Here is a 12,831-nt window from a genome sequence, read left to right as displayed (position 1 = left end):
TTTTACTTCTGGTTAAGACATGAGCGCATGAGGCTCACGTTTAAAACTGAGGACCAAAACAAACGGTTGCCAAATGTGTTTACTTTAATCGATTTATTTTATATAAGAGAGAGATAAATGTAGAATAAAAGTGATACCGAGATTATTTTTTGGTTTTGGTTTCGTCTTCTTTGGATAGGTTCTTGGTGATCTCTTCTTTCTTGGCCTGGAGTCGTTCTTCTCGCCTTTTGCGGGCCTCTCTCGTTTTTGAGCGACGAGCTTCTGCTTGGTGACTAGAGAAAGAGGGAATGAGAAAGAAGCTGTAAAATTATACGGTCAAAAAAAATTTGGTTATTCTTTTAGAAAACAGAATCTGTTATCTGGCTTTATACGTTGATGTTTGCCTGTTAGTCTTCTGTTAACACTTATTTCCTTGAGTTGTAATTAGGATAAAAATAGCTTGGGAATTTGTTGGGCCCGTATATTATTTAAAAGTGCATCAACAAGTATTACTACTGATAGCTGCGTTAGATCCGACATATAAAATAAAGTTTTGTAATAAAATAAATTATATTGGAAGTGTAAAAGTTTTAAAGATTTAATTCTACAATACGTGTAACACAACACTATTGTAACCAGTGTGTGAAAACCAGTGCAAACCATATCCATCTCTCTCTCTATTTCTCGCTGTTGGAATTCAAACTTACGCAAGGAGTTTCTTGCGAGCCTGGTCAGCTTTGAGCTTGTGAATATGTTCCATCAATATGCGCTTATTCTTGAACACATTTCCTTTTACCTTCATATACAGTATTTGGTACCTGCAAAAGGAAACAGAGGGAGGAAATGATAAAGGTTATACTATAAATAAAGAGGAAGGGTTATATTAATATTGTTCTCTTCATACAGTGCCTTGCAAAAGTATTCATACCCACTGAACCTTTTTCACATTTTGACATGTTACAACCACAAACAAAAATTTATTTTATTGGGATTTTATGTGATAGACAAAGAAAACTGCACATAATTGTGAAGTGGAAGGAAAATGATTAGTGGTGTCCAAATGTTTTTTTGTCGTTGTTTTTTTTAACAACTAAATATCTGAAAAGTGTGGTGCGCATTTGTATTCAGCCCCACTGAGCAACTTTTGACCAAAAAGTTCAAATTTGGTCTCATCTGACCAGAAAACCATCTTCTACATGCTTGCTGTGTCCTCCCCCACGTCGCAAACTGCAAATGGGATTTCTTATGGCTTTCTTTCAACAATGGCTTTCTTCTTGCCACTTGTCGATAAAGACCAGATTTGTGGAGTGCACGACTAATAGTTGTCCAGTGGACAGATTCTCCCACTTGAGCTTCCAGAGTTACGATGGGCCTCTTGGCTGCTTCTCCGATTAATGCTCTCCTTGCACGGCCTGTCAGTTTAGGTGGACGGCCATGTCTTTGTAGGCTTGCAGTTGTGCTGTACTCTTTCCATTTCTGGATGATGGATTGTACAGTGCTCTGTGAGATGTTCAATGCTTGAGATATTCATTTATAACCTAACCCTGCTTTAATCTTCTCCACAACTTTATCCCTGACCTGTCTGGTGTGTTCTTTAGTCTTCATGATGCTGTTTGTTCACTAATGTTGTGGTTAGGGGCATCAGAGTAAAGGGGGCTGAATACAAATGCACACCACACTTTTCAGATATTTATTTGTAAAAAAAAAATTGGACACAATTTATAATTTTCATTCCACTTCACAATTATGTGCCACTTTCTTTCATCAAGAAGTTTCATTAAATCCGAATAAAATACATTTTTCTTTGTGGTTGTAACATGTCAAAATGTGAAAGACACTGTATTATTGAAAAGTAAGAGAAAATTAAGAGTATGGTTAAGCAACAGAACACGGTACAGAGTGTGTTAGCACCATTGGCTTGTCTGTGACCACAATCATGACATTAGCTTTTATAAAACACTCCCTCTTGTGTTCTGCTGCTTGTATACGGTGTCGTGCTAAATTATTTACTCCCTCCTTGGTTGTTATACAGTTGTATAATAATCATGATAACAGCTTCCACCACAAAACAATATACAGTTTTAAAAGATAATTTAACATTTTTTAAAAGAAATCTCTGTAATTTCAGTATAAGAGCAGTTCATTCCAAACTGGACCTGCAAGCACAATGTCAAGTCATCTGATGAATATCAAAAGAATTGAAGGCCTTCTTCACCTTAGATCATGTCAGTGTTCATTATTCCACCAAGAAAAATTGTATCCATGAGAAACTTGAAGACAAGCCTTTAGAGATTATGTTGTATGGACTGAGAAGTCAATACTGGAACAATTTGGAAGCTACGGGTCCTGTTAAACCTGGCATAAGGCTAAGGCAGCCTTGCACAATAAGAAAATCACACCAATAGTCATACACAGTAATCGGTCTGTGAACGAACGCTCAGGCAGCAAGAAAATAATCCTAAGTACAAGAGAAACTCCACCACTGTGAGGCTCAAATCAAAGATCTGACTTACAGTAAGCCCCAACGAGATGATGTGTCATATCACATTTCATTTAACTGAAACCACTTTTTTTTTTTTTTAACAAAAATAGAGTAAATCAGGAAGTGTGTAAGGGGGGAAAGGGCAAACATATTTTCATGTTATTTAAAGTGTCAAGTCAAGAACAGAAACTACAAAAAAATGTTTCATCTATCTCTTTTTAATATCTGCCCATCTGCCTACAAGTGAATTGCTAAAAAAAAAGAGGAAAACTTAAACAATCTTGTTAGCATAAAAGTTGGAAAATAAACATTTTGCCATGTCTGTAGAGTAGCTTCAATTGTCCCACTCCTCATCAAAACAAGTAACAGAGTTTTTTTTTTAGTTTTGTCTGCCATCTAATGGCAGGAATAATTAGTTTGTCATAAACTTTCTTAAAGTAGCATGGACTGTAAGTCTTAACATTACTCTGTATAATTATATGTCGGTATAATAATAACAATAATACTAATTATTTTTTTGTCATGCTCCACTTCAGTATAATCCCAAAATAAGCAACAAGATGTCATTTTTACCCAATACAAGTATTTGAAAACAAACTGTTGTATGATATTTAATATAATTCAACTGACTGGAATTTTATTTAGCCTTTCACGTGAAATCTTTCTGGTAAAACATCCTGTTTTACTCCAGTAAAATGTAAAACACTTCAGAGCCTGACTGCTAGATCTATAGTTTTCACCCATATAAACAAACAGCTATTTTAACTTAACTACAAGTAATTAAAAAATGTTTTCTACCAGTTTGAGCTTTAGTTCACAGGATAAAATAAGACTCACATGTGTCTGTCGATCTTCTTTCCTTCCCTGTAGCGCGTGAGCAGCCGGCGCAGAATTCGCATCCGTCTCATCCAGCACAGCTTCTCTGGCATGCGAGCGTTTGCTGTTCCCTTCCTCTTACCTATTCATTACACATCATCTCAAACTTATACTTATGCATTTTAAGACACAGTGACAGACATAATATATAAATGCACCATATGGTCCCTTGTGATGATCTGTCAGTTCCATACAGCACAGGTGCTAATACACATCACCTGAACTTGCGTTTAATGCCCACTAGATGGAGACATTGTACTCTGTTGCGCAATTAAAGAGAAAATTCTGTAGTTTGGTTAAATTTATAAGAAAACTTATATATATTACATACATTACAGAATTGCTGCTTCTTATGACACAGTGTAAAGTTTATCAATATGGCATACCGATGCCTGTGTGCCGGCCCTTCCTCCGAGCCAGAGTATTCTTGCGACAGCGGGCATGAGAGTGAACTGCTACAGGCTTTTTAATGATCAGACCATCCTTCACTAGCTTACGAATCTGCTGCCCTGAAAAAAGAGACAAGGCAGTTAAGCTGTAACAAATTGCAACACTTAACTGTGAGGATATTCATCCACTAGTCAAGTGTTTGGATTTAGACAACTTTAAAAAGGTCTGACTTGCTTACTGGAGTTTGCGTTGGCAATTTCATTGGTCTCATTTGGGTCCAGCCACACTTTCTTTTTGCCACAGTGCAAGACATTGGATGCCAACCGCTTCTGAAGCCTGAGCATACTGAAGAAAGACATATGAATTAAGTGTTTCATTTGAAACAAATAAGACTTTAAGTCAATTAACTAAGTCAAGAATTTAAAGAAGTCAGAAATGTTTTTATTTTAAAAAAATATCTAATATCCTTTACAAGGGTCTCTGAATTTGTGACAGGAAGCCTGTCAGTGCTGTGATTTCTTGCTCTTCAAGAAATGCTTCAAAGAATCATTTTGAAGCCATTAGATATTAAACCTAAACCTAAAAACGTACCTTATGTCCAAAAGGTAAAAATGTCACTTATTTATTTATGCCAATAACTTGAGTTGGCCATCAGGTTGCTTTTGTTTACATCTTGATCAAGGCCTGAGCTCTGAATCTAAGTTGTGTAGCTTAGATTTATCTTGGTAAAACAATTTAACATTAAACATTATTTAATATAAAATAAATGAAGTATTTTCAACTACGGGAGTAAACAATTCAGGAAGAAACTTGATGTTCATATATTTTAGGACACAATAACAAGCAATGCAACTACTGACTTGCTAACAAGATGGCGACGTTGTAGTTACTACACAGCAGGAAACGGTAAAATTGTCCTATACTGGATATTTAGGAGTTTAATCCTAATTCAGTCGAGTGTCCAGACTATTATACATCCTACTTTCTGTGATTTAACATCTTACAAATCTTACAAAATATTTATTCTCACCTCATTCTCACTTAAGGATCAGCGCAAAACCGTAAACAAACAACCGTCAGTAAATCAGACCGTACCATTAATAGAGGTAGGGAGAAAAACATAAATAATTTCAGAACCTTTTAAATATCTGTGCTTGTAATAAAAAAAAACTGACAGCTTGTATAATTTGTACTACTTTTTTTATTCTGGATGAAGTCGTAAAAGAATACGTTTAAAATAACATTGATAGTAAATGCCGAAAATTTTTTATCCCACCAGATAAACAATGAATGGTGTAAACGTTTACCGTGAAGCATCATGGGAAAGCGAGTTTAAAGTAGGGAGCGCGCTTACACTTGCTCTGCTGAGTAGAAGGGTGTAAGATGTCCTATAAAATATAATGTTATAAGGATTTTAAGTCAAAATGAGATATTTGCTCTTAACAGTTTTAAATGACATGAAAACCTGATATCATTATAAAACATTTAACATTTTTAATATTTGAGTACATTTGAAAGAATAACGACACATTGTTATTACAATATTGTGTAAAAAGTAAAAAAATAAATATATATATGGGTTGTATGGGTGTATGATGTCTTATAAAAAAATAAAAAAGATACACACACACACACACACACACACACACACACACACACACACACACACACACACACACACACACACACACACACACACACATTGTTATTATAAATATGTTATAATTATATAAATGTTATACAAATATATACATTTGTTTTTTTGTTTTTTTTTGTTTTTATATATAACATATACAGTCACTGTGGGAGGTATTTTAATCTTCATAAGGCGCAAAGAAAGATAGTGTTCATTACATTTATCTGCAGTGTTCTTTCATTCAATCTTCGTAACTGCTTGGAAAATATTACATGATGTACAAACAAAAATCTAATCAACACAAATTATGAGAGTGGTGTAGCTCAGAGGAACTGAGAGGATTTCTCAGTGAGTTCAGACTCACTGAGAAAAATTAATTTTAAAAAATGTGCTTTATACCTCTCCCACTTTCAGATAATTAAGTATTTAAGTACCTGCTGCACGCCTTAGGATTGTCATCCTAAGTCTATTAGACTTTATACAGAATGGTGAAGTGGGATAAACATCCAGTGAGAGACACTTCTTGCTTTGTAAGCTTTGTTAATGAGAAAGGTCTATAATGAGAAAATGAGAACTCACTGGCCAAAGGTGGTATGAAGGCTACAGTAACATGAACAGCCACCGCTTGCAACAGTGGTGAGCAGAAAAGCATCACAGAAGCAGCAATATTTTATAACCTTAGTGCACATGCAACACTAGAGGACAGCATCAGGGTTCACATCCTTCATCAAAGAACTTGAGTTGTTAGCCTATCAGAAGCTAAATTGCCTATGATTTAATGTGTAAAATTCAGATATACATAAAATAAATATTTACATTTACATTTACAGCATTGGTCAAAATATAAAGCATATTTATATGTCCAATAATCGGTAAAAAAAACCCTTCCCACTACGCATTTACATCATCTTTACAGTGTGCATGTAGGGATGGAAGAGCATCTTGATTGATTGACAGGAGGAGAAAAGACGGGGCGTGGCCAGTCCTCCTAACAACGGCAGGCTCGAGCTTAGAGAGTCTACAAGAGGAGGAGGAGGAGGAGGAGGTGGAGATATAGCTACCTAATACAGTGCATCGGTTAATCCTGAAAACAAACATGTTTTGACAATGAATAAAAGAAAGACAACGTAGCGCATTGTAAACGAAACATCAGACTCCGTTCTTGACGCTCAAATCAATGGTACAGAAAGGGATGTCCAGGACGCCTTCCACCTCGACACAGGAGATCCAGATGGACATGTTCGACCACCACGGATCGCACGCGCAGGTGAGAAGGAACCGGGCAGGAATAAAATACATCACACCTGCTGCGTGTGCATAAAGACTTCACTTTATGTCTTTATAATAGGGTTAAATCCGTCGTTTACTTTTAATACGCTGTTATAACCAAAAAATATTGGTAGACATTAGTCAGTCAAGTCAGTCACTATCCCCGGTGTGTGTGTGTAAAATAAACTACATTGTGTTTTACACCCAATATTATTAACTGTTAAAAGTGGTGCAAAATGTATATTAAGATGCTTAAAATGGGGTTGTAATATTTCAAATCTTAGTTATGGAGATTTTTCCTAATTTCTTTTCGGGTTCCTGTTGCATAACCGGTTATATAAACCAACGTGTTTTCAGTTCCTTAGAACCTGTATTTGTGTGTGTGTGTGTGTGTGTATATATATGTTTATATTTATATACTTTATATATAAATATATTTATAATACGCCTTTATACATACGCCTATTATATGCAAGCTGATATTCTTAACCTTATCATCTAAATCTGCATATTGTTATCTGGATCTTCACGTTCTACTTTTTTCCTTTTCCAATATTGTAAATGGTCCTTTAGAGATTCTGGTTGTTCTAGACAGAGAAATGATGTCATTCATTATTTCGGCTTCATTATAACCACGCCCACGTGCACCGGAAAGCGTAGATGTGTACACACACGCACACGCAAACGCACACTCACACGCACGCACGTACACACGCACACACAGCGACGTACCAAAACTTTACGCATTTTTTTTTACCTGCCATCCCAAATCTGGCTTTTTCCACCTTTCTGACATAGACAAGCAACAGTCCTGTATTACCACCTAATAAAAATATACTAATGTAAAATCTTCTGAAAGTTTCAATATCAGCCCTAGTCTGTATTATTAAAGATCATGGCACAAGCACAAAAAATTATTTCCTTGTCCATTGATAAAGGCAGATGATTAGGGTCGATGCTTAGATTATTAGCCTGTAGCCATTACCCTGTAACTCATAGCCTGTTCAGATATTGATCATAGGATGCTAAATTGTATTGTATTATATCACATCGTAGCAGATTCAGAGGTATCATCAAATACTGAATCGTCACCTTATGAGCCTGGCAAATTGTAACAGAGTCAGTGGTACAGTCAAATATTGAATTGCTGCCTAAAGGACCTAAATTGTAGCATGCCATGATGTTTACACTCATACAAGGCAATAAGCTTGAGTCTCTTTTAGTGGAAATGACTGGCGGTCTGAAAAATTAGTGGTAGAGGCAGAAACACACTGAGATACATACAAGTAGAAGCAATTGTGTTTTAAAGAGACAGAAATTCACGGCTGTTGAAATGTGTTTAAAAGGACCAGGATCAGGAGACAAACAGAGAGAGACAAAGGCATAAATGAGAAAACAGACAAAAGGTCAATGATGAATATGGACAAAATGGAAGAGAGGCTAATTCAATCCAAACTGTTTCTAAAGCATTTTAATTGCACTTTGTGAAATGAATCTTCCTATTTAAACTGTCATTCCAATCCACACCAGCTCAGCGAGACACACGTCTCATACGTACAACACGAATTCATCCACCTTTTTTGTGCATTGTGCTTGAGTGACTCCTTCTATAACCATTCAAATAATAAAATCCCACTTTCTCTTTGTTTATACATTATTTAAATAATTAATACTCTTCATAATCTACAGCAGTGTTTTGATTGGTCTGCCTGTACATGCAGAGCAAAGTGTTTTGTACAGTAAAAACTAGTTTAATCGATATCAACCACACAGATATTTTTGAGCACAATGTATCACAAACAGGCACAAAATATGTTTAATTGTAATTACTGTTTGTCTTTTTCAGTCGATATTTCAGGTTTTTCTGTTTCTTGAGAAGTTCTCGTCTATGTGATGGCAATCCATTCATTTGCTGGTATTTTGTTTACATTTACAGCAGTTGGCAGACACCCTTTTCCAGAGTGACTTGCATTATATCTCATTTTTATACAAGTGAGCAATTGAGGGTTAAGGGCCTTGCTCAGGGGCCCAGCAGTAGCAGCTTGGTGGACATAGGAATCGAACTCACAACCTTCCTATTGGTAGCCCAACACCTTAACCACTAGGCTACCACATCCCTACCACATTGTTAGTCATATAAAACATCCCAATTATGAGGATTTGTAACAATTTAACAACTGGATTTTTGTAAATATAATTTAATTAGTTGTATTTAGAAAAATGTTAAGTAGCCTTTTCATACATTTCCATCATATTATAGTGTCATTTTGAAATTATCATTTAGGTGACTCATTGTAATTACACTATGAAAGGTTTTAACAAACAGTAATCCTTTGTAAAAAAAAAAAATCTAGATTCAGATCTGTGTGCAGGAAGGATTTATTTACATCAAGGTACACACAAACATAATCCAAAACTAAGAGTGGTAGAGGAGAATAGAGTAAAAACACAAATGGTCAAGCATGAGACAACAACCTAGAAAGATTAGCGTGAAGGATGAGTGAACAACAAAAAAAAAGGTCAAAATATGTTATCTGGTAATCAGAGCTTAACAATGACAAAATTTCCTATTACAATGTTGCATGTTCTAATCTAATAAATGTTAAAACAAGGAAGTGGTCCAGAAGTAGAGAGCTAGAGCAGGAAGGTGTCCTGGGCTGGTGTGACGGATCAGCTTGAAACATTTGTCATATCATATTGCTCATTGTGTTTGGACATGTACTGTCTCCAACGTTTGCTTAGTACTCATTATACACTCATTGATGTCAGGAACCTTGCTTAGTTCTCCAGACCATGAGAAAAGCTTTGAGGATGCTACCCCAAAATATACTGGGATGGAGTTAGTTCTGTAGAAGAATTGAGCGAATGTTAAGTGTATTCCAACTCCAGACTGGCTTTTTTTTTTTTTTACTTTAGTACTACTTCAGAAGCACCCAGCAAGATTACCTGGTTCAAGCGTTCTAACTTACCATTTGTCTGTATGTGACACCCTGAGAAGATACTTTCATTGATGCTTGACTGTTGGTAGAAGTCTTTCCAGACACACGAAATGAACTTAATGTACTGAACAGTATTTTAGTAGAGTATTTTCTTTTAGTGCATAAAAAAATCTTGCTGAAAATAGCTTCTGCTGTTTCCAGGGCCATTGGGAGTTTGGAAAGAGGCATGAGATAACAAGTCTTCAGAAAAGCAATGGCGATGAATAAATTTTAGATTCCTCTGGGTATGGGCAGATTCGTAATTAAATATTATGCCATGTTTGATCAAGGGCGGTGATGTACGGATAATGACTCCTACTTGTTGACAGATCCCAGGATGCTCTTGGTTGTCACTTTCTTAATGATCCTGCTGTTATGTGTCACCAAAAAACATCCACTGAGTTGTTCTCACATTTACCCAACAGAAGTATGAATGTCCCCTTATATCAGTGCTTCTTTTATATTATATTTCATAGCCTAAATTTTGAAAGCTGTGTCTCCTAGCGTTCTACTCCACCAAAGTGAGTAAAGGTGCATTAATTACTGAAGGTCTGAAGAAATGAAGATAATACAGCCAAAATGCACTTTCACAGGCGAGACTGTTGAGACTAAAGCAACATGTGTTAATAGAAAATGTTCTTATTATGTGTTATGCCTCTTAAGTGCTGATTCTCTGATTAGTTCTCTGACTACACTGTTTTCAGCACATAAGCTCATAATTCAGTGATGTCCCTGATTGTTCGATCCATATTTATGCCTCAAATGTTATATAATGCTGTGTGTGTGTTTTGAGAGGTGCTCCATCTGAATCATTTCTATACATAGATATGAGGGGGAGGTGGTAAAAACTATAAAGCTGGTTGTGTTAATGTGTGTGTGCGCAGTTGTGTACTGTATGTGAGTATGTGTGTATGTGTGTATGCTTGTGCATTAGTGAGTGTGTTGTGAAGTAGTTGATGTAAGATGTATGTGTGTGGTGTGTGATTGCCAGTATTAGTAAAGAGATGGGTTTGTAATCATCAGAAGAACCATAATTAGAAATCTGATGATATAATCCTAAGTGCTGTTCTGTATGAGCTATGATATAAAAGATTAGAAAATGGGACACTGTGCACATTTTCTCTGCCTACACCTCAATGTCCCATTTACAAATTTACAAGACATACAGAAATTTATGAACTGTGAACAATGTTCATTTACGTTTGGGTTGTTTGTTGTATGGGAGTTGGACCAGTTTGCAAGGATCTAAAGAAATACATTTTATTGTAACATAATTGTGTATGAATCATCCTCTCTTCTCATCTTATCTCCTCTCCTTTTTTCTTGCACTTTCTATCTGTCTCTTCTCTACTCCTCTCTTCTTTTTTGTCCTCTCAATCTGTCTTCTCCCGTTCTTGCTTCGTTTCTCCTTTCAATTTCTTTAGCCGCTTCTCCTTTTATCTTCTATTCTCCTGTCACCTCTCCTCTCCTGTCCTCTCCTCTCCCCCTTATATTCTCCTGTCTTTGCTCTATTTCTCCTGCCTCACCTGTTTCTTTGTCCACTCCTTTATTTCTCACCCTCTCCAATCTCTTTAAGTCAAGTCAAGTCAAGTCAAGTCAAGAACATTTTATTCTGAGCTTCTTCTGACTCCTCTTCTATCCTACTGTCTGCTCACACTCCTCTTCTGTTCTTTCTTTTCCTCTTTTCTTCTGTTCTCTTATCCGGTATCTAATCGATCCCTTTGTCTGCTTTTGTCTTCTGTTCTCTCATCTCCTCAACTTTTTCCGGTTCACTTCTTTTGTTGTCTACTTTCTTTTTCCTTCCCCATTGTCTTGTCTTCTCTGTGTTTCACAATATAACTTTTAAAATAATTTCCCCATCACTCCACATCCCTCTTTCCCATTTATCCAAATAGCCTCAATGGGTGTTTGTCAACAGGAAGTCTCTTATTGCCATAGTGACAAATCCCTCCTCCTTCCTTTGACATTTGGTTGGCCTTTTTTCCCATCTGATCTCCATGTGTGTATATAGCACCCATCTCCACCCATCCTGAATTAAGAATATAGCATACCATGCATCTCATAATAAATTCAGATTCTTATTTAATGAGAAATAAGGACATGGTTTAGTGTAGCTTTAACATAATCTGATAAATGAGGATAATCATGAATTTCCGATCATCTCAACAAGAGCCTTCCTATTTTAGGTGTGAAAGCAGGGAAATTAATAAAGGAAAAACATAGGAATACTAAAAATGACACACATTTCATACCTCATTGTGTTTTGCTTCCAAGGCTAATTTTGAAGGGGAAAAGGGCGACGGGGAATGTTGTCTAGTACGTGTGCTCATCACATCTGTAAAATGTCCTGCACTTGTTTAAGGGTGATTTAGCATGAGGAGTTAAGGACACAGATATGAATTTCTCATTCTAATTTAAAAATTACTGGCCTTTTATAATGTATTTTTACCTATTTTTATATAAATACTACATGTCATTCATTCCAAGAAGTGCAAAAGCAAGCCAGAAGGTGTGGGAGTGTGTCAGAAGGAAGCGAAAGAACAATGGTGTAATTGTTCTATTATTAAGTGTGATTGTGTGTGTGTGTGTGTGTGTGTGTGTGTGTGTGTGTGTGTGTGTGTGTGTGTGTGTGTGTGTGTGAGAGAGAGAGAGAGAGAGAGAGAGAGAGAGAGAGAGAGAGAGAGAGAGATGCTGCAATACTGTCTGTTCCATAAAGGTCTTTTATTGCCACCAAACCCAATTAGCCTTTCTCAGGTCTCCATGGTGACAGAGTCTTAGCATTTGCAAACGCTGCACATGGCCTCATCAAGGGCCAGCAGGTCATTGGCCACAGTTCAGGCCAATCAGATTAGAGGGTCCCACAGTGCACTGGCAGACATAAGTAATCATGGGTAATCATATCTGTACATGGAGACAGGAAATGGAGTACAGACCGTGCTTTCGCATGTGTCTGTGTGTTTGAGTGTTGAGTGATCATTTCTGACTTTCACCAATTCTCTTTCTTGTGTCTCGCAGGGGAAATATGCAAAGAGGAAGAGTCGCTTTAAGCGATCTGATGGCAGCACCTCATCTGACACAACCTCAAACAGCTTTGTCCGGCAGGTAAGTTTACAAACTCTCCACAATTGATCTTGCCCATGTGTGTGTTATTTCACAGTAACACATTCACACTGTGGCAACTGGGATAAACACACAAAATCCACACAGATATCACAGATTCG

The 12,831-nt window shown here is 36.6% G+C and overlaps 2 protein-coding genes across 5 annotated transcripts in view; one reads left to right on the top strand and one right to left on the bottom strand.

The window, feature by feature from the left end:
* Positions 1–66: 66 nt before the first annotated feature.
* rpl19 (ribosomal protein L19) lies at positions 67–4,895 on the bottom strand. 2 transcript variants are annotated; one of them, XM_027143710.2, is made up of 6 exons: positions 4,758–4,895; positions 3,966–4,072; positions 3,724–3,846; positions 3,299–3,419; positions 687–797; positions 67–272 (listed from the first exon to the last, which is right to left on the bottom strand). In XM_027143710.2, exons 1-6 carry the CDS (start codon positions 4,760–4,762, stop codon positions 143–145), a joined length of 597 nt encoding a protein of 198 aa, XP_026999511.1. In that variant the 5' UTR covers positions 4,763–4,895; the 3' UTR covers positions 67–142. The 2 variants fall into 2 exon arrangements, with proteins under 2 accessions (XP_026999511.1, XP_026999512.1); XM_027143711.2 differs by lacking the exon at positions 4,758–4,895 and adding an exon at positions 4,588–4,703.
* A 1,478-nt stretch (positions 4,896–6,373) lies between these two features.
* Positions 6,374–12,831, top strand: part of LOC113641169 (calcium channel, voltage-dependent, beta 1 subunit) — a 28,464-nt gene continuing 22,006 nt past the window's right edge. For all 3 annotated transcript variants that reach the window (XM_027143737.2, XM_027143736.2, XM_027143732.2), the window contains exons 1-2: positions 6,374–6,630; positions 12,626–12,712. In XM_027143737.2, the coding sequence (XP_026999538.1) occupies positions 6,541–6,630; positions 12,626–12,712 (177 nt within the window). In that variant the 5' untranslated portion in view covers positions 6,374–6,540. The remainder of the gene's footprint in view (positions 6,631–12,625; positions 12,713–12,831) is intronic.

The sequence above is a fragment of the Tachysurus fulvidraco genome, chromosome 15 (genome assembly GCF_022655615.1).
Source record: "Tachysurus fulvidraco isolate hzauxx_2018 chromosome 15, HZAU_PFXX_2.0, whole genome shotgun sequence".
Classification (NCBI taxonomy): domain Eukaryota; kingdom Metazoa; phylum Chordata; class Actinopteri; order Siluriformes; family Bagridae; genus Tachysurus; species Tachysurus fulvidraco.
Note: the sequence above shows the minus strand (reverse complement) of the source record. Positions and strands in the feature narration are given on the sequence as shown.

Coding starts and splice junctions, on each gene's coding strand:
- rpl19 (XM_027143710.2), bottom strand. Junction 3,847..3,965: donor AATTGCCAACGCAAACTCCA/GTAAGCAAGTCA, acceptor CTCTTTTTTCAG/GGCAGCAGATTCGTAAGCTA. Junction 273..686: donor GCTCGCAAGAAACTCCTTGC/GTAAGTTTGAAT, acceptor CTCTTTCTCTAG/TCACCAAGCAGAAGCTCGTC.